The sequence below is a fragment of the Ursus americanus genome, chromosome 14, assembly GCF_024610735.1.
Source record: "Ursus americanus isolate L20-20 chromosome 14, mUrsAme1.1.p, whole genome shotgun sequence".
In the NCBI taxonomy this organism is placed as follows: domain Eukaryota; kingdom Metazoa; phylum Chordata; class Mammalia; order Carnivora; family Ursidae; genus Ursus; species Ursus americanus.
The window spans coordinates 34,613,211-34,634,996 of record NC_142140.1 but is presented as its reverse complement, the minus strand read 5'-3'; the positions used below and the strand labels follow the sequence as shown (position 1 = coordinate 34,634,996).

Sequence of the window (21,786 nt, the reverse complement as noted above, 5' to 3'; positions counted from 1 at the left end):
CCCATCTCTATGGAAGAAGAAGGCAGGATGCGTCCCTGTGTCCACGGGGTAGGGGGGCAAACCCTACACAAAGCACATGGTCTGAAACTGGGGGCAGGACAGGTCCCTCAAGAAAATGGTGTGGGTGTGGGGGGAAGGGGAAAGCTCTGCCAGCCAAAAAAGCAGACACCCATGCCCAGCTGACAAGAGCAACAGCTGTGATTCCAGCCCAGCGGAGTTAGACTCCGTCTGGGCCATCTCTGAATCATCTCAGGCAGGTTGCTAACTCCTTTGGGCCTCTAGTTACTCATTTGTGTAATAAGTAGGTTGGGTTCAATGGTTCACTCCGCCATCCCAGCTCTAACTTCGCACAAATCTACCCGTCATCCACAACCAGATGGACTCACGGGGAGCAGGGTCCCTCAGCAACAGTCTCAGCAAGCGGGTCAGTTACTTATTTCAGGCCGAACTCTGCTGGGAAGCCTGAAAAGTCTCCCAGCCCTGTCCGTCCGGGTCTCAGAAAAATAAAGAACAGGTTCTGAAGGGACACGCTTCCCAGAAGGGACCGTGGTCTCTGCCACAGCAAAGACATCCCGTTGGCCTCAATGGAAGATTCCTTCTGCCTGGCAGGGGCCTCCACCAAACTCATCTGCTATGCTGTGCTCTGGGTAGAAGTAATTATGTTTATGAGGCATTATTCATGTCTAGTCTACCTGAGGGCCACCCCAAATAATGCTTCTCCAGCTATTAAAGGCTTTATCCGGCATGCAGAGTCTCTAGTAGTTTCCTTCAGGGGAGAAGGAAAAGATTCCTCTTGAAGTTTACCACCTCCCGCAGCAATTTGCTGCCCATTCCAGGGCCATGGGAAGTGGTTGGCACCTGAAAAAAGGGCCGCCTTTTTCTTTTAAGTGCGGCCGGAAAACGGGAGTCGTAAGTGAAAGTAGGGAACCGGGAGACGCATTTCCATGCAGCCAAGGTAGCTCTCTTGTTTTGTTGTGAGCTGGCAAACCTCAACATGCCGAAGCAATGTTTTGTCGAATTTCTTAAATGCTGAGCGTGGCACCGACCCAAATGAATGGAGATGTTATTTTAGTGCTAGGAGAGATTTATTTTAATGTACAGTTGTAGCCACTACAAAGGCCCCTTTTAATCTACTGGGGGCTCCATTCCTTGCTCTTTTCCTCTGCCACCCCCCTCCTCATTCTAGGGTCCTGGGGTATGCTGTGAAATTGCAAAGCATTCCCCCCTCCCCTCTTCATCTCCTAAGGCGGTGACGTTAAGTGCGGACAATAACGATATTTAAGATGCTTGGTGCAAGAACAAGCCGCTAGCAAGGCTCCGTTCCTTTTCACAGTCGGCCCCGGAATGCAAAGACGATGCTGCTTGATAGAAGACAAGGCACCAGCGGTCGAGCTGAATTGCCCAGCTCCAGACTCTAGCAAAAGCAGCCCCAATACAAGCCTTGCCTTCTCTAGGACCTGGAATCTCTGAGCACAGAAAGGAGCTGTCCCTTCACTGCTCGCCTCTGAGATGGGAAATCCATCACTTTCGCTGAGCCTCGGATAGCAATATCTTGCACCTTGATTGAGGCCAAAATCAACGGGAAGGGAAACACAGAGGAAGCCATGGCCACATGTGAGGTTTGGCCCAGCCAAATCTGTGCTTCAAAGCAAGACGAGGGGAGGAGAGCTACAGACAAAATGGTCATGGGGGCCTGGGGTGAGGAAGGGAAAAGGGGGAATGATCACCAGACCCGGTGGCAGAAGGGAAAATGAAACCAGCTCTCACTTCTAGCCCATCCATCCAAGGCCTCCTTTTAATAATAATTTGTAATTTTCCCTTTACTATCCCAAGATGAGATCCCTAGAAAACGGAACCTATCTCCCTATATGCTGTCAAACAAAAAAACAAAAATTAAAGAATGCTCCAACTATCAAGAAATGACAGAAAAGTCAGTTATAATAGGATAACATATATTTTAGGGTGTGAATGTTTGGGCGTGATTACAAGAAGAGACAGAATGAAGTAGCCAGAAGCTGGTGCGACATCCCTGTAAATGCCACGGCTGCTGTGCGGACATCTCAGACCCAAGCCAGGCCTGGCTGGTGATGGGGGTCTCTGAGATAGTAAAGCAGCAGGCAAAACAAAGTACACTTGTCTCTGTCTTTCGTGGGACTGTAGTTACATTTCTAGAAAATTCCATGTGGAAGACACACCTTGTATTTCGATGTAAAACAGAATCCAGTTCAAGGCCGAGCTATGGATCATGCTTTCCCAGCACGTCAATCACAGCAGAGCACTTGAAAGCACGGGGTGGGGGTGGGTGGGGGGGGTCCCATGAACTGTGCGCCTTCCAGGTATGGTGAAAAACTACACACTTCCAAAACAGCCCCCTAGGGGGTGATGCAGTCCTATTGAGAACCGCAAGGAAATGGGCAGCAGGTTTCTGGGTCAGGTGCGTGGGCTCCCAACCTGGGTCCGCCAAGTCCTCCTAGCAGCTGTGTGGCCCTGGTTAAATCACTTCCCTGCCTGCATTTTGTCTTTAAAATGGACAGAACATCCCCTCCCTTATGAGATTGCTGGAAAAGTTCAGGGGGATGATGCTAATGGGGTTTTAAGTCATTTTAAGCAGTTCTCTCTGGTTCATTCATTTTAGGTATTTGTTTCCTACCTTGAAATCACAAAGACCTGAGTTCAAATCCTAGTTCCCCCAGAGTCTCTCCCAGCTTCTAAACTGGAAATTTCTATTATGAATCCTCCAGCTTGGTTATTCAGAAACCTCCTATAAAACAGAGGTGATAAGGACAGTATCTACCTGTGAGGATTTTCTCAAATCCTCCGATGTTATAAACTCTCAGCAGAGTTGAGAATATTCTGGGTAGTTGTGATTATATCAGGTCCAACTCGCTTACTCTTAGTAGGAGAGACGAAACATTACGTGGTGGTTTGAAACTCAGTGTCCCTGTAGGTGACATGGAATCTGTAAGGAGTCGAGGCCAGCAAATGGGATGAATTCTGGGCCTCTGCTGGAGAGACCTGAGCTCCTTGACAGAGCAGTGAGTGACAGCAGTGTGTCAGTCCTGGAAAAACTGTGTGGAGACTGAGCTCCAGGGACGGCAAACAGGACATGGACTATCTTACATGTTGCACATGCTGATTGCACACAGCTGTTACCGCATGTGTGTATATCTGTGACACTTTCTGGATAGTCACTCTGTGCCTGGCACTGTGCTAGGCTCATGACAGGCGTGGGCCCCTTTAAGTCTTAGTTCAATCCTATGAAGGGTGCGTGAGTCCTGTCCCATCACTCAGACGAGGAACCGGGCTGGGAGGGCACCGTGCTTACAGAGGAGACAGGCAGGACTCAGACCCAAGTTCACCTGACGCTTCCCAATCTGAATGCAAGTAAGGAAACAGACACAGGTGGCAATGAAGAAACCACCAGAATTGTGGGGCCGAATTCCAATCCTGAGGCTTCTCCCCTACAGAGGTGGGACTCGTGAAGCACCCCACCCCTAGCACCGACGGGAGGGGCCCGGGGCCACGGAGCAGCGCTGAGGCCCCAGCACAAGGTAGGCAGGTGGCCCGCACTGTGGGGAGAGAAGAGGTGCTGGCCGTTACAGCGTGGCCCTCAGAGGACCCTGTTCTCTCAAAGCCACTTGTGAAGGGAACAAGAATCCTTTCAGCAAAACACTTTTGTCCATATCAACAGGTCCAGTTTCCACTGAGCTGGGGAGGAGGTAGGGACGAAGGTGCTGAGTCCCTTGCTCCCTCAGCCTGTGGGGAAAGCTGCTAGGAACTTCAAGGTAGCTCAGACACCGGCCTGTGTCAGCAGTACAGGGGCAGGGCTCTGTGAGAGGGGGCCGAGCTCCGCCCTGCGGGGGCCTGGGGAAAGGCCTCACACCGGCATCTGATTGCACTCCTGAGGTCCCCCGCTTTTGCTAAGTTGTTTGTGCACTGGGGTGTTGAACAAAGAAGGGCTGCGGTTGTCAGCCCATACATTTTGGGGGGCCAGCGGGGCAGCTTTATCTGGACAGAAGCCTCTGTTACCCCAGTGGGAGGGATGCCAGTGGATCTAGTCTCTCACTGCTCTCCCCCAGGAATCACCTGAGACTGAAGGGTGGGGGACACACTTACTCCTTGAATCCCACAGGCATTTCCTCTCAGGTCCTTTGTCATGGGCCTGTGCTCAGGTTAGTGCCATGGCCCTGCCTCGTTCCACTCGAGGGTCACCCTGGAATCAGGCAGCTCCCTGGGCCGTGCGGAAACGAGACTACAGGGAGCCCCAAGCTGGGCTGTCAGTGGCCTCTGCCAGGACCTCCCGTTCCCAGTAGCAGCAGGGCTGGAGGAGGCTGGGCTCCTGTGTCCTGCCACTTCCCAGGCCAACTCAAGAGAGGGGTGTGTGCAAGGGAAGTACCTACCTCTGCTCTGGGAGCCCCCTTGGCTTTAGAATCAGGGCAGGGGAAGGGAGGGCAGACACCTGCAGGGACAGCATGGTGCCCTCCTTTCCTTCGGGCCGCCAGGACCTTGGATTCTCTTCCCTTCCCAGTCGGGTTGTCTTTCCTGAATGGTGTGTTTAGGGCGCTGGAGGCAGGGTGGGAAGGAAAAGCACCAGCCCAGGCAGTTCCCTCTTTCCCGCCCTGATATTCCCTGAGGCCTCCATTTTTGAGACTCAAAATCCAGAATTTACTCCTTTGTTCTCTGAGTTCCTCCGTGCCCTCCCTTCCCTGAGGCCCTAAGCATGGAATGCTTTAGCTGAGGGAATGAGAAGAGCCAGGGGGTGCCAGGAAACTGGGAAGAATGTTGGTAACAACTGTGTTTCAAACTGTTATCCCTCAAAGAAAGCATGAAAGGCAACTGATTAACTGCCTAGTGCCTGGAACACAGCGCATTTGCTTGGTCATTCATTCATTCAGTCATTCATTCATTCGTTCAGTTTCAACTGAAAGCGTACTGGGCACCATGGAACCTTTGTGGAATGGATAAGGTCTGTGTTGAGGGACGGTGGGCCAGACGGGCCTGGCTCACCACAGAGGCCTCCGTCAACAGAGAGGGCTCCGGCGCGGGGGCCCTGCTGAGAAGGGTTTGCACTTCCCTCCCAAATCACAAAAGGAGGTGCACGCCCCCACCCCCAACCCCTCGGGCCCACCCTTGCCATGTACAGGGATCTGACTCGTGCAGCCTGTTCCGAAAGCCTGTCCAGGAGCCCAGACCAGAGACTCAGGTGTAGCCGGCCAGGCACGTGTTTGGGAGCAATCACTTAAGGACGGAAGATGGTTTTTCCATCCTCCACATCCGCCTGATTAACTTATGGAACAAAGCGGGTATCCTTCGCTGCGACGCTGGTTTCCAAATATTCCAAGATCCTGACATTCCAAGAGGTCGGAGGGAAAAAGGGCTTCGTTAGCTCAGAAAGCCGCCTGACTTCTCGTTCTCTTCTCCCTCCCTGCTCATGAGCACCTTGCGTGCAGCTGTTTTGCAAGCCTCTCTGCCTTGGGCCGGCTCTGATAGAACCGCGCACGTCTGCCCCGCAGGTGTCTGACCGTGGGACCGGTACCTAGATGGCCGGAGGGAGCCAGGCCCGGCGGCCTGCTGGACTGGCTTTCCCAGGCTGCCTTGCGGTAGGAGCACACTCATAAGCACATGGTCTTCCTTTGACTGTTTCCATTGTCCTTCTCATGTCAGTTGACCGGGAGACCCTGGATACAGATTGAGAAGGATGGTCTTGCTGACCCACCGTGGAGAGGGCAGCTGTGCCTGTGACTTGTGATGAGCTGTCCCCAGAATGAGCACCAGTTGTTGTTTGAACCTCCTCATGGAGGCCTGGTCGTGGTCTCATAAAGACTAGAGATGGTCCACTCCTTCACTTGCACCGGCCACCCAGGTGCTTCCTTGGGGTTCTCGGACTCAGCTCGGGGTGTTGCAGGGGGCCGAAAGTGCTCTCTCCACCCTCCCTCCTCACCTGGTCACTGGGTCCTCCTAAATTTCTACTCATCCTCGGGGCCTGCCTCTTTACTGAATACTTCGCTAACTATACCCGCAGAGCACGCAGTGTGTCCTCAGAGTCGTCTTGAGGTAACGAGTCAATCACCTAAACAAATCGCTCATCCATATCTGGAAAAGACAGAACCAATTTGACTATGCTGATCATTGGTGCAGATATTCTGGATTGTTTCAATAGAGAGTGATGTGTGACTTAATCTTGAAACCTCCGGTCTGCATTTTATCTGCCAAAAAACCCCAGGAGAGCACACTAGAACTCACAGTTGTGGAAACCTCTTTGCCTTTGCTCTGGGAGGTGAAAACAAGGGTGAAGATCACTTCCTGATACGGCGACCTTAGGCCTGTAGCCTACGTCTCTGATCCTTGGTCTTCTTATACATATAGAGTGTGGCTAGGAGTACTGCCCACCTTGCCCAGTGTTTGGCTGTACAGTATCTAAAGCTTCCAGGGGGTGCCTGGCACATAGTAGGAGGGTTAATAAATAGTATTAATTACCGATATTATTAATGTTGCTATTATTATGTGATATAATTCCTGTGATCCGATTTATAAAATAATTCCCATCATGGAATATATGGTATATAATTCCAAGACATGTCTGGTGAGCAGGGCAACAGGTGTCATGAAATAATTCACATGCAAGCAAAATCACGACATGTTGACATTTACGAAGCTAAAATGACAGTGACTTGAGGTTGAGGGGTAGCGGTGTCTGGCAAGGTGTAGATGAAATGAATGTGCTGATGGCAAAGCTCAGGTTCCAGACTTCACTCATTCAGGAGCGGCGAGCAGCAAGACCACACCTCCTCGCTCCATCCCGGGGGTCCCTGGCTCCGTGCAAGTCCATCATCCCTCACCTCCTCACACAAACCATGCAGCCGCCGCCTTGTCCTGCAGAGATTCGCCAGATCTGGTCACATCTCACACCTGTGCCTTGTTGAGAACCTTTCCATGGCTCTCCCTTTCCCTCAGGACGGTGTGCAATCCACCCGATTAGCTAAGGTGGGTCTCCTGAGAGAGAACACTGTCCGAGAACAGCTGACGTCACCATGGGCACCACGTCCAACTGTCCGATCATTCATTCAGTGCATATTCACAAATGCCTGCCCAAGCTGGCACTTTCTCTAGATGCAAGGGAACATAGGTGCTAACACCCTCTGCCCTCAAGGAATTTACCCCTAGTCAAGTGGGAGTGGAACACAATAAATAATACATAATATAATTCAATGTCAAGTACTGATAAATGGTTTGAGGAAAAATAAAGCAGGTTTGACTGTTGATAAGAAAACCATTAGCATTTCCTGTAGACCCAGCAAGGGCATGAGTGTTCCCTCCTGCAGTGAAGGAGAACACCGCCCTGCCAGGGTCTTAGCATGTCCCAGCAAGGGAAGCTCGGCAGATATTGCTTGAGTTCTGGGGTCTGGTGGGTCTCTCGGTGTGGGCATCTGTTTGGCATTGGGCTACTTTTAGAATGGTAGACCTCTCAAGTCTTGGTTTGATAAGCGAGCACTTCCCCTATTGTCCTGAGCAGTCTGTTGTTCCAATAAATTGCTTTGGGGAAATTTCCCAAGTAAATCATGAGGTACTTTGACTTGTTGACAGCCTTATATTTCTGGGCAAGAATTTTCTGGAACAAATAGCAAAGTCATGAAAGTCATGTTGATGGAGGCGGCCTTGGTTCCCAGTCCTGATATTTTGCTGCAGGACACAAACCACCTCAGCGCTCTCAGGGCTCAGCATGCAACGGAGGTCACCCCAGGTCATTGCCTGGACTGTGCCCCGTGTGACCCTCAAGATAGGGTTGCCAGATTCAGCAAATCAGAGGTAGTTTATCTGGCAACCGTATGGGAGTGCTGTGACTTTTTCAGTGAATCGTCTGCACATGAAATCTAGATTTTCAGCTTCTCCTGCAAGCAGAATAACGTGCAGCCTCCAGACCGTGTTCCCACGAGCAGCGCTGAGCAGAGCGGCTCCCCTGCCGCCGGCGCAGGGCGGTTTCTCATTCACGGCAGTTCCCGCCCAGCCCTGGAAAGACCGGAGGTGGCGAGCTCTGGAAGGGACTCCGGCTCCCTCCCAGGAACCGGGTGTGCTTGCACAAGTCCCCTTCCTTCTCCGTGCCCTGGAACACGAGCTGCAGACTCAGGAGCTGGATGCTTCCCCTCCAGCCCTGCGAGCCACCCGCGTGGCTATGTTAACGCTGCCTCGCACTAAGTACGCTCGCAAGCATCCAAGTCGGAGGTGTTTGGCACATAAACGTGACCGTTCTATTATGGGTTTTGAAATGTTTGGAAATCTGACCCCTGATTTTGTTAGACTCTCTTTGGTAACTGTTATTAGGTGGTGACCTAATAAGAAATTATTAACTGGGGAGCTATAATTTGGAAGCTTATAATTTTCTTAATGGACATTGATTTGTGTAACCCTGATTAAAATACAATGAAGCCCGGGGCTTAAATGTTTTATTCTGAAAGGTTGAAAAGATGGGAATGGACTCTAGAAATGGATTGGCTCGAAACCTTTATTGAAATAATATTATTTGAAGAGTTTTGTGAGCCTAAAACGATGTGACAAAAAATAGTCGATGCCAGCTCCCATGGCCTCAGAAAGCTGAGGGAATATAGGTTTCTTCGGATGAAGTCTGGAAAAATGCTTCCAGATTACCTCAGGAGCGGAAAGAAAATTATTATTCCATCCCACGGCCCTGCTAATTCTTTTCAGCGTGGATTCTGTCAAGTAATTAGAATCCAAATGGAGGAAACATTCATAATTGTCACTTATTACACTTTCCTAGAGGTGACTGCTCCCCAGAAGCTCGGGCAGGACAAAAACAAAGCGATTACCAGAGAAAGAACGCAGGCCGAGGGTCAGGCCTTCCTCCACACATTCCCAGAAGCCAGTCATGGGCTGGGTGGGGATGGCTGCAGATTCAAATAGCCAGGAGTCTTCAAAGAAAATCTTTTGCTATCGCATTGTCAATTGAGTGATAATGAGTCTAGTTTCCACTCCCTCTCCCTTACCGCAGACGTGGGTCGTGTAGCTCTTTGGTACTTAAAAGCATGAATAAGACCCTCTACCCCCCCCCTGCCAAACACACCCCACGAACCACAGGGAATACTTCAGAAGTGAAATATGCACTCGGTGAGGGGGGGGTATATTTAAAACACCACCTCCCTTTTTATCATTGTATTTCTTCACTTGGCGTAGACGAAAATACAAGGTGTGTCTGCGGCTGTGAGGATGTTTCTCCCCCCCTAATTTCTGAAATAATACCATACCTCGGAGATTAATGCTCAGGCTTTACCAAGATTATAATAAGCGAATATTGCTTTGATCTAAATATTTTTCGAACGGTTGTTGCTGATCGCTTTCTCTCCCCTGTAATCTTTTAAGAAAGCCTTTGGACTTGCCAGCCTGACACCCAGGGGGACATGAGTGCAGCTGCCTTTCCCTCCCCCTCATCGCGAGGATAAGTCTGTGCTCAGTTTCACCCAAATTAGTCCCAGGATTTCAGTTGTCTTTTTTGTCCAACATTCCATCATGCAATTCATTAAAATCTTCACATGAAATATTTAACAGATGAGTTATGTCATAATTCACATTACGGTTTTAAATTGTTATTCCTGTGGTAAGTCATCTATCCTGGACGTTAGCAGACCTCTGGAACGGGCTCGTATTTGATGTAAGGAAGGTTAGGATTCTTTTCCTCAACACCCCCGAACAGTGGCCTGACTCCAAACCCCCGGTTGATCGTGAAATATTCCCCGAAAAGTGACATTCAGATTCATTGTTAGTTCAACTTGCAATTAACTATGTTGAAAACAAACAGAGGAAAACATTTAAACAAATGTGGCCTGGCTCACAGCTATTATAGTTGACCGTTAATTAAGGCAAGTTGGAATCCAAAAGTGCCAGGCCTTGTTACCATCACCGCCAGTGATCATTGCCATTGCACACAAAGGAATGAAAATTCAGGGGCTCTGTCAAAGGGGGGCTGAGGACAGGATGGGAGATATTAAGCCAGCTCAGTAAAAATAGCCACCACCCTGCTTGAGAAATACGTCCAGTAGGAGCTCATTTTTTGGAAGAGATAACACACGTATGGCCAGCATTTATTTGTAGAATTTAGGTTTTAAGAAAACTTGTCCCACTCTTAAGTAATGAAATACATGGGATATTCTTAGCAGATAATTTATTAACGCATTAGAGGTTCATTTTCTCTAATAAACATGCAGTTTTCTACCATGTCCCTACCCATGAATTGGAATCTGTTAAAAAACACTCCTGCTTGTGGGCCACCCCTACTCAGAGTCGCTCTGGAACCTTTCTCTGCCCAAGCCCTGGGCTGAAATAATTGTCACATGCTGCCAGCAGTGACCAGTCAGTTGAGAAGCTTTGATAGGTATGCTGGCTGATGAGCACATGAAGCTGGGGGTGCCAGTACTGGGGACAATAACCCTCTTGGATTCTGTATGCAGACCTGTCTAGCCTTGTCCTGAGGGTGTGTAATTGATCACAATTCCAGAAGGGGCACGTGACGGTGTTTGAATGGTGGTGGGGCACAGCTTTCCTTAATACTGAGGGGGAAAAAACCCACTCTAAAAGCTTGCTCAGCTGAAAGAGAATCATCGCCTTCTGTTTTTTGCTTCATCTTGCTAGCGCTCATATGGTCTCTATCCCCCTTCTTTGGTCTCATCATTAATTTGGGCGTTGACCCACCGATATTACACCATATAGATTGCTAGTAATAAAGAGTATGGATTTATCATGGATGGATTTTTTGTTCAGTCTCAGTATCTTGGCACAAAAGAGTATATGTGTTGGTAAAATCCAGGAATAAAGGATAAAAACTCTAGCAACAAACCATAGCAGGAATGTTGACAACACTACCAAGCCTTTAGGGTGTTCTAAGGCACACCATTTTATTTTGTTCCATGTATCCCTAGCCCACAAAAGTTCTAGTCAGAAGCTAAAGCTAGTACGACTCTCTTTGCAGGGACAGAGAGGTGAAGTAATGTGTCCTTTGCACAGATTCTTTATGGTCTTAGAAGCAGGGTTCCCATCCAGTTCTCTTGGTAAAAATTTTCCTGGTTATAATGTGTTGATGGTGGCTGGATTGTTTTTCTGTCTCCTGGATGAGCTCTCAACGTGTATAGGAATATATTGTATGGCTGGAGGAGTGGGCAAATGGCAGTAGGGGTGTTTGTGCGAGCTTGCGTGCCAGGCATGGTGAACACTATTTTACAAACCGGATTTGTGCTCCTAGGGGTATGTTGCAAGCTGAGGCCAAGCCCAGAGAAAATTATTTCTAAATGAATACAATATGAAAAAGTTATTTTATTTCTAATTTTACATGTAACATTGTTCTTTGGCGAGTCTCGGATTACACTTGAATGCATGTCTATTAACCTGATATGAGATGCATGCATGATTTCATCTTGAATGCATTTGAATATAATAGCACTGGAAATGTAATTTGTATTCTCAAATTTTATAAAGCAAAATAAATAAATCTTGGGGGTGGTAGCCACATTGAGCATATTGCATTGATTTCTTTGGGTTTCTCTCAAACTAATTACCAACTTCCCCTTGCAAATCCAGGTCTCACACTGGCAGTTCTATCAGATCTAAATCCTCTGTACCTAAGTCATCCTCATATTTTGCACCTCCAAGGAGTAGGTAACATGGACAGGTCTGTGGTAGAACTTTACCGTTGATCCTTAAGGAGTGCCAATACCCGGTTCCTCTCCGTGATTGCTCCTGTTATCACTGATCACTGTCCAATAGAACTCTGCGATGATGGGAATGTTCTAGATCTGCATGATCCGGTAGAGTAGCCACAAGCCCCATGTGGCTCTTGAGCACTTAAAATGTGACTAGTACCACTATGGAACTGAATTATCAATTTTATTCTATTTTAATTGAAATAGCCACTAACTTGGACAGCACAGGGCTGGAGCATTTGAGGTCAGCTCTCTGTCCAAGCACACTAGCCACTGACATTCTGCACTTGCAATGGCTATATGGGTAGGCAGATGATGCTCTGGGCTCATCTCTCTCCACTCTGGGAATCCTGAAGTGCTGCCTCTTTTCAGTGATTGGACTGCCCTCTCCAGGTCCCCATCCCTGGCTCATGTCTTCATCTCAGTATACCCACCACCTCGCACATACCAGATTTCTGATAAACATGGAGGAGAAGAAGGAGGGGGAAGTAGGTTGTAAGGAAGTTAGAGAGTTGGGGAAAGAAGAAGCCTGGAACATACCTCACTGAAGGTACATAGTCTGTGTTGCTGAGCTGAAAATCTGTATTGAGGTCCTCCTTGAGTATTGAGGAGAGTTACCGAAACAGTAACTCCAACAATTCAAACCAAAAGTGATGTCAGTTCTCCAGATGCCTGAATATTCCTTATGGAAAGCTCTGGGGCTCTTGGGGATGGCAATTCTCACAACAGTGATTTTGTTGTTTTGCTGATTTCCAAAGACCACCCCAGTATCTCAGGGTCACTCTCCTAGAGGCTCACACAGTACCGGCGTGTTGGGAAGGATGCATTGTTCTGGGTCTGTTCCACTCCCGGAAGGTGAGTAATGTGCTGTGATAGAAAGGGGGCTCTTGCTGCACCCTCACCGTGAAAAGCCCTAGCAGGGAGTCTGAGAACACTTGTAATCAAATGGAAGTGAGGAGCACCGTGAACTCCAGGAGAAATATGTTGATGATTTTCTGGACTGTCTAAAAAATTTCAAACCCCAGGAATGGTGTTTTTATTTTCTGCATTCTCTTTGGGACTTGGGTTTCACTAAAGCATTTTCTGTCCTTGTTTTCCTTATTAAATTAGCAAGATTGACTTGAATCAGAATACACTGTTATGGCTTAAAATGTTGTTGAAAGAACAAAATAGACAGGCATGACAACTATCTCAGGTTCCATTTGGAATATGTAGGAGGTGGGGGAAGAGAGTGGGACTTGCCGAAGGAATAGATGACTTTTTTTCTGATAAAAGTTGAAAAAAGAAAAAAATACTGTGAAACAAAAATAAAGGAAAATAGTGAAAGGAATCTAAAATTCTGTTTGTGGAAGCTCAGATTTGTTTTCTTGAATAGTGTTGGCCAGAGGATGCTTCTTAAGCACTTTTGCTTGTTTGGGTGGGGGGGCAGATTTTAATTCTGTTTTTTCTTTTGTTTTCTTTTCTTTCTTTCTTTTTTTTTTTGGTGTGTTTTTCCCACTTTAAATCATTTTCGTGCTTAAGAGATCATTAGCCAAATGCATTAGCCAAATGCAGCAAGGGGCTGTGGCTGCTTAGCTCCTCTGGCTCTGGTCTCCTACTGTCTGGGCGGTTTCGCTTGTCCTTCCTCTTCAAGGCTTCCACCGTGGACCTTCTGAAATACAGATCTGAGGTCCTGCCATTTCTCTGCTTAACCTTAAATGGCTCTTCAGACCCTAGAGCAGTGTCAATAAACTCTTTCTGTAAAGGGCCAAATAGTAAGTATTTTAAGCGTTGTGGGCCATTCGGTCTCTATTGCAACAACCCAACACTGCCATTATGCCGTAGAGGGTGTAGAAACAAAGGAGTGCGGCTGTGTTCAAATAAAACTTTATTTGTAAAAAGAAGCTGTGCCTGGCTCAGGGGCCTACAGGATACTCTTCGGACGCCTTAGCCCAACATTCAAGTTCTTCAACCGTTTGACCTCAGTCTGTGCAACAATGTCCCCACTCCCGTTCCTTCAGCCTCAGAGGACTCTACGGTCTTTTCAAAAGTTGCATCCTTTCGTCTGTGCTGTGTCTGGACTTGGGTTACCATCTTTCCTCTGTTCTTACTCTCCCTGCCAGTGGGGTCTCTAGGAGTAAACTTAAACGAAGCTCCTGCCAGCTCAAACCACTCCACCGCGTTCTCTGTGCTCCAGGGTCCTCTCCGGAGCCTCTGACATTGCATTTACCACATGGCTGCTCCCCGGCTAGATACCATGGGGGGTGCATTGTCAGTCCCCTTAGCACCCAACTGAGAGCTCCGCATAGGGAAGGCCCCTGAACAAATGGCCATGAAGTGGACTTGCCAACGAGCTTGTGATTCTCTTCCCCATAGAGAAGTATGTCAGCTTGTAGGTGAAATGCTACACACCCAGATGTCCTGCAGGGAGCCAGGGGCCAGAGTTGCTGGGAGGGACGGGGGGGATCAGCCAGCAAAAACACAGCCAGGGCAAAACCAAGCAGACAAGGCAGTCAGGAAGCCCTGTGGCATCGACCTCACGGCCCAGATGGGGGTGAGTGAGGAGCGAAGAAAACCGTGTCTAGTTTAGGGCATCAGGAGCAGGGAGGGGACGCAGCCTGCTGGAGGGGGATCAGAGAGAAGCAGCCCGCATGATTAATGGGACGGAGGGGCTGACTCAGGAGGAAAGATTAAAGCGCTCTGAGGAGCTGGGGTACAGGCTGAAAGGGGCAGATGATAGCAAGCTTCAGGAATGTGAGATGGATAAACACCCAGGAGGAAGCAGCAAGCTTCATTAGGGAGGTGAAAATTGGGGGCGGGGTCCATCAAAGAATGGAAGGGGTTCTCAGAAAGGGCACGGGCCACTGATGGGGAACTCAGGTGACGATGGCTGGGCCAGGGGCAACTGTGGGCTGCTGGAACAAGAAATACCATGGAAAGGCCACTGTGGGGTGACGCTTTCAGGAAACCGTCTACTTTATCCTTTAGCATCTGGAAGCCCGCCATGGCTGTTGACCATAGCCCTCAGAAGTGGCCTTAGAATGACTCTGACTGCCAGCCTGGGGACAGTTGGCTGGGGAGCCATGCGGGGAGGGGAAGCTGCACAGAGAAAACACACAGAAGATGAGAGAGAAGCTCATTTCTACCCCCCTCCTAGATACCAGTGAGCGGATGTCACAATTTGAGGTCCTCTGTCCTGAAGTCAGCTTTCTGCCATCCCTCCCTGTCTTTGGAAGAACCAGAGATACTCATTGCAAGCCCCTTCTTAAGGGCAGGCTCTCTCCTCTGGCCGCTGGGGGATCTGAGCAAAATCCGGGTTCTGCACCCTGGTCCACAGCTTCCTCCGTTGGCTCCCCCAGCAAGGATACGGCCTGTCAGGAGTTTTGGAAGATAAGGTTTATTTGAAAGCATAGTAGCAGGCTTCAGCCTCCAAAATCAGGTTCCTTCAGGTGTTCTCTGAGATTTTCTCCAGGGCTGGGAAGAGCAGCTTGTGTCGTGGCCCGACAAAGTGGTCCACGTTGTGGCAGGTCCTCTACACACTAAGGCCTCTGGAGCAGCCCTGCTCAACCCGGGCTACCCATTCGAATCACTAGGGGCTGTTTTCCAACTACCCATGCCTAGACACCACTCGTAGATTTCTGATTTAAACGGTCTAGGTGTGGAGGGGGAAGGCACCCAGGCATCAGTTTTTCTTAAAGTTCCCCAGGTGGTTCTAATGTGTTGAGAACTGCCCCTGAAAAACCTCTGTTTAGGGGTGATTATAATCCATATTGATATTACTCTTCTTTCTCTGTAACTACTGACTGTAATGTAACCTGAAAGGTTTTTAAAAAGCAAGCATTTACCGAAGGGTCATCTGTGTGCTCAGCATCTTGCTGGGGGCAGGGATCCAGTGCGGAGCAAGAACGGGAGCGCTTATGGTCCAGAGGGTGGAGGACACTGTGAGCAAAGTGGAGTGAATCCGGAGTGTTAAAATGGTGCATTTCAGAGACTTCCCATCCTGCACGTGGCAGGCATGCTTCGCTCTAGCCTTATCCTAGACGTGCTACGTCCAAGGTAGAAGGTGAGTCCCTCCAAATGTACATACCCCAGTCAACCTTGAGTCTCGGGGCTTGCTTCAACAATTCTAGGGAGTAAGAATATACTCGAGCGTTACAAAAGTAACAGCGCAAGACCTTTATGAATCCGCAGCTTCCTGAAGTCAGCATGGCAATGATTACCTAAGTCGGGGATCAGACATGGCAGCATGCAAGCTTTTGAGTCTTGAGTGAACTTTTTTTTCATTATTGTGTATTTCCTTTGGTAGGGATTATTATTTAGGTTGAAGTTACTTTAGGTATTTCAGTAAAAGAAAACGTGTGGAAAGATAAATACCAATACTGGCGGTGTGCGGATGTGGCAAAAATTGGAGAGGTTGTGTGCAACGGACTGAAGTTTGCAAAACGGCCCTGGGATAAATGGTGTCCCCTGTGGGGTCCAGTGCTTCCAGCCCAGCATCTCACTCTGTCTTTCCAGACTCCTCTCACATCTTCTCACCATCTGATGAGCTTTTTGCTCTGCCTTGAGCACTTTCCGAAATGGTTTCAAGAGTTACCTCATTTTGGCTTCATCGAGAGAAGCAGTGTGAGTTTGTTCATGTCCTCGTTCTAAGACTTCACCAAGTGCTACTCCCCAAAGTTCCAAGTCACTTTCTAAACTTCTTCTTTCTGTATGTTTTTCTTGCTAGACCTAGCATGCACTGTTGCTCGAGGGAGCTTTCACAGCCAAACAGAATTGCATAATTCCCTCAAAGTTCCTGGGGAGGGAAAATCATCATCATCGAGATGTGGATACTGGGGGCCAGTTTAACTAAAGTCACATCACAGCAAAGTGACTCACTTCCACACACCAGCCTCATGACAAGTGCTTTCCAAATGTTCTATCTCAAAAACACATGCATAATATACATTTTAGACATGCGAGTTCATACAGTAATAACTAAAACAAGAACTCCGAAGAAGCCGTGGTTTTCTCAATAGGCTTTCGTTTTTTTATTCCTGTGTCTAGCCTGGGTTGGGGAGGGGAGTGACCCCAAGTGTATGAGTTTTAGAAACACACAGGTAACATGTCTCCAAAGAGTTATCTGCACTGGGCTCCGTTTGTTCGATGTCAAATTTCTGCAAGTATAATTAACCTTGAGAATTCCTTACCTGAAAGATAAAATGTCTTAGTTTGTAGACTTCACTGTAAATTTAGTTTTTAAGTGTTCTTATCTGATAGGCTTGCATCAGCTGCTTTTGCCATGACAGATCACTTTCCACGATAATCTTAAATAATTGTGTGAAGGAATCTCTAATGCCTTGTTTTATTTATAATTTGTCCCAGCTGTAGGCATTCAGATGAAACTCGAATTTTTCCAGAGGAAGTTCTGGACTGCCAGCAGACAGGTAAGTTATAATCAGCATATTGAAGCATTAGTGGCACTGTTATTATACAGGTGTTCACATTTGGGTACCCGGAGCCTAAGAGTGCCAGATTTCCGATGAATGTTTGTAAAATGAACTGCTGGCTGCTCAGATTACCTTTCATTTCACTGCAAAATAAAAGGCTGTCAGCACGTTAGACACCACATGCTGGGAAAGCAGGCAGTCTGCTCCCACATCAGTCTTAATTGTGAAATCGAGATAGTGACCTTCCAAAGGAGAAGTTGCCCCTTTATCTGTTGGGGACTTTTGTGAATTTCCATGGTGACTTTTTTTCTAATCTTGTGATGCCTGGTAATTTATTTGTGAATTTCTTTATTGCACTTTCGAAGGCCTTTGCATAACGGGATCTGACTAAGCATGCCCCTGCCCTCTGACCAGAGGGCTTCTCTGCCTTGCAGAATCTGGGAGCCTTCTTTCCTTGAACTGTGTTCTCTGGACGGAGCAGCCTCAGTGGTGTTTGTTCAGTAATTCAGCAGAGATGGCAACTTTGCCGAATTCTAATTGTTGGAATGATATATTATTTCTTAAATAAACACTTAGAATAAACACTTTTAGGAAACTATAGACTAAGAACACGGACAGGAGTTTTTTTTTTAAAGTCATTAGGATTTATTAATTTAAAATTAAATAATCGCACAATTATACTTTTTATTACTCACAGACTTGAGATCTTAAAAAGGTATCAATATGGAATGTCAATGTAAATTAAAATAGACAACATAAATTAAAATGAAAAAGAGCCAGTTACGCCCCCAAATTGTCTTTGATATTACTCTTTGGAGTTGGTCTTGATCCTGGGGAAGGCAGACAAGACACATCTTGGAGCATTCCCTTTGGATGAAATTTGGTATTTGCGTGAAAGGCAAGAACTTCTTATAGCTTGTCCTTGAATAATTAAGTGGCAGCCACAGCAGATGCTGGAATGCCCAAGTAACACGTTTCCCCTTGCTTTCTCCCCACCCCGCAGTGTGCCTCTCTGGATGGCAAATGCTCCATCAGCTGTGACGATGAGGTAAGACAACCCCCTGGCCCTTGTTCCTGCCCTGGTCAAGGGGAGGTGACAGAGGGCGCCTTCTCACAGAGGGAGTGCCGCTGTAAATGGAGCCAGGTAGATTGCTCTGGACCAAGCTCCCAAATCCCAAGGACATTTTCTTCCTCTCTTCCTCTCTTCCTCTCTTCCTGTCTTTCTTACTTCCTTCCTTCCTCTCTCCCCCTCCCTCCCTCCTTCCTTTCCCTTCTTTTCCTTCCCTTCCCCTCTTCCCTTCCCCTCATCCCTTCCCTTCTTCCCTTCCCTTCTCTTCCATTCCCTTCTCTCCCCTTCATCTCATCAGCTAGTTTATGAGAGCTGGGAAAATGTGCTTAAAATGTCCCATGGAGGGAAGCCTGGGTGGCTCAACTGATTAGGCATCTGACTCTTGATTTTGGCTCAGGTCATGATCTCAGGGTCCTGGGGCTGAGCTCTGCATCGGGCTCTGCACTCATCAGGGAGCCTGCTTGAGATTCTCTCTTTCCCTCTGCCCTTCCCCTTCCACTTACGTGCTACCCCTCCACCCAAGCTCTCTCTCTTTCTAGAGTAAATAATAGGTAATGTTATTACTTATTAATTAATAAATTAATAAAAAAGTAAATAAATAAAAAGTAAATGTCCCATGGACAGCACTATTGGAATTTTGGCATTTTTATAAGAAATAATACAAATTACTGCCATTTGAAGCTCATATTACAGTTCTCAAAGCTTTTGCTTGTATGTTATCTCTTTATCATCCTGGTAACAATCCAATGAAATGGGTAAGAATGACCATCCTGTTTGGCAGAGGGGGAAATGGAAGATGACAGAAATGAAATGACTTGCTTAATTTTGTGTAATAAATGAGCTGAAAATCTGAGGAGTTGAAAACTCAGAATTTTTCATTCTAGTGTAGTGTTCTTTCCCACAACTCTTTCCCTCCCTTCCTTTCTTTTTATCTCTCTCCGTCTCCGTCACTCTTTTGGAAAGAGGAATTTGAATCCCACACATGAACAATCGAAGAAAAACATGTACCACTGTCATAAGTCTACCCATCAGATTTATGTTTTCACAGCATCCAGTCTCGTATGCCCTCTGCCCTGAGATTTAGAGCGAGCAGGTGTGTAGTGACCTTTCACAGTGGCCCAGGTAGCCTTTCTTTCTCTGCGTGAGCTAAACCATTAGTCACTATATAAACCAAAACTTATAAATAATCATACTTATATTCCTTCTGGTTACCACAGGGATTCAAGAAATCCTAACCAAATTTAATTTCAACATAGAAATCATTAATTAGAGGGGCACCTGGGTGGCTCAGTTGGTTAAGTGGCCGACTCTTGGTTTTGGCTCAGGTCATGATCTCAGGGTCGAGCCCCACATCTGGCTCCGCACTCAGTGGGGAGTCTGGTTGTGATTCTCTCTCTCCCCCCCACTTGTGTGTGTGTGCGCTTCCTCTCTCTCTCTAAAATAAATAAATAAATCTTTAAAAAAGAAAGCATATATTCAAAAAAGTAGGCAAAAACAGAGAGAAATATAAAAGGGAGTCCAGGATGAAGTTAAAACACACAATGCTCGGTCCCCAGAGATCATAACTGTTGTATGACTCACTATCCAAAGAGTAAAAGCCAATTAGTTTTTTAACAGAAGCCCAATTTTCTCTGACCATCAGATCAAAAATAACTTTTCCCTTAGGAAAGAGCATCCTGTGATATTTGATAATCAATACCCTTTCATTAACTTTGAGAATGCCATTCATAAGACAGTCAAGCACCCTCCAACCTCTCCTCCCCCTCTGAGACATTTATTATCATATCGGAGTGCTCAGCTCAAGACAACAGAGCGCAATGACAGTATTGATTCATCAGTGTCACGAGGCCCTGTGTTAGGCCTTTCTTAATCCCAATTTACAGCAAAAGAACTAAGGATAGTTCGTTGGTTAGTTGGGTGACTGTACGGATGGTTGGTTAACTGGTGGGATGGATGATGTTTTGGATAATTGATTGGTTACTAGGTGGTTGGACGGATAGACAGATGAAAAACGGTTAAACAAGTTGATGAGTAAAACCAGAGGCGGTGATTTTCCGATATCCATACTGCCTCTGTGTATCCTCACGTATTAAAGTAAGTGGGAGTGAGTGCCACTTAGAGTTAGAAACATCCAGTATATATTTGTTGTTCAGTGGCTGATTTCACAGGTGATATAACATGGTAGTTAAAGGAGCAGGCTATGGAGTTAGAATAACCAGCTTCAAATTGTGACTCTGGCAGCCTTGTGATCTTGGTCAAGTTTCTGAACCTCTCTGTGGGGTTAGGAATATCCACCTCACAGGGTCATGGTGAGGAATGAATGAGAAAATATATTAAAAAATGCACGGCACAGCTCCTGGCAAATGGTAAGCACTCAGTAAGGGTCAGCTATAAACCAAGAATCTCGGAAGACTCTTTCTTCCTTGAGAGGGGTTCCCCTGAGTCTAAACCTCAGGCAGCAATGGCATCTGCACTCGAGGCATATGTGCAGTCTCTGCAGGGCATAGTGAGCACAAGATACGTGCCTTCCCCCTACTAATGATCTTCTTCAGCAGTTGTTGCGATGAGCCCCCATACAAATGTCACAGAAAGGTTCAGATGCTTGGAAAATTGCACATTGAGTTTGCTCTGATTTCTTAATTTGATCTGATGCTCAAATGTCCTCGTTTTGCACTGCGAAACTATCATCCATTCCCCATTTTGACTCTAAGTTTGGCTTCAGGCAACTGGTCGACATAGCTTAAGAATGGAAATGCCAGTCCTGCCTTCCCACCGAAGCCCCTTCCCACCCTTCCAGCAGACTCCTTCCATGTGTCATTCTCCTTTTGTGACTTTTAATTAAGCCTTTGAGACCATGTCCCTCCTTCTCCCTCAACTGCCCTCAAGTGATCAGGGCCCCATTAAAAACAGCTGTGGGGGCTCATTAAGTTCACATGCTCTGGCTTCTCTGTGCTGAAGACCTGGCCCAACTCCCTCAGACTTATCGGACATGCTTTGTGTTGGACCCATTCCAGCCCCTCTGTCTCCCCCATCCGTGGACTCCCTGGGCGCTGGCTGGAATGCCCTAGGCTGCTGGGTGGAGTCAGTATGGCCAGATGTCTTCCCATCTTGAAGAGTATACATCTTGGGTTGGCCCAGGCAGGGCCTGAGCCATGTGTTTTGGAGGGCCTGGCAGTGGGCCTGACTGAAGACTTTTAAGGAGCTCCACTCCATCCAGGGGAAACGTCGACTTCAGAGACTCACTCATTCCCTCAAAGCATGTTTACTAAGCCCTTATGTGCCTGCTAGCTGGCTGAGCTCTGGGGATTCAGTCGGAGGTAGAGTCAGAAATGGCTCCTTTCCTCCTGAAACTGATTAACTGGGGAGATAAGCAAAGGTGATTATCAACTGTGATAAGTGCTGTGAATTAAACAATTAAACAAACGTGGGGTGGTTGGGGAATGCTTCCCTGAGGAGGTAACTTGGAAGTCAACTGAAGAGGGAGAAGGAGAAGATGACATTGAAGATAGTGCCTGAAGCATGAGAAGAGCTTCGTGGGCAGAGAACACCATGTGTAAGGCACTGAGGCAGCCAAGTTCACTGTTATCTATGGACATGTGGTTGGCAT

The 21,786-nt window shown here is 47.4% G+C and overlaps 1 protein-coding gene across 3 annotated transcripts in view; it reads left to right on the top strand.

Moving 5' to 3' along the window:
* The window catches only part of CACNA2D3 (calcium voltage-gated channel auxiliary subunit alpha2delta 3), an 834,102-nt gene that overhangs the window by 729,368 nt on the left and 82,948 nt on the right, over positions 1-21,786 (top strand). For all 3 annotated transcript variants that reach the window (XM_087866960.1, XM_087866961.1, XM_087866959.1), the window contains 2 exons: positions 17,046-17,107; positions 18,114-18,158. In XM_087866960.1, the coding sequence (XP_087723086.1) occupies positions 17,046-17,107; positions 18,114-18,158 (107 nt within the window). The remainder of the gene's footprint in view (positions 1-17,045; positions 17,108-18,113; positions 18,159-21,786) is intronic.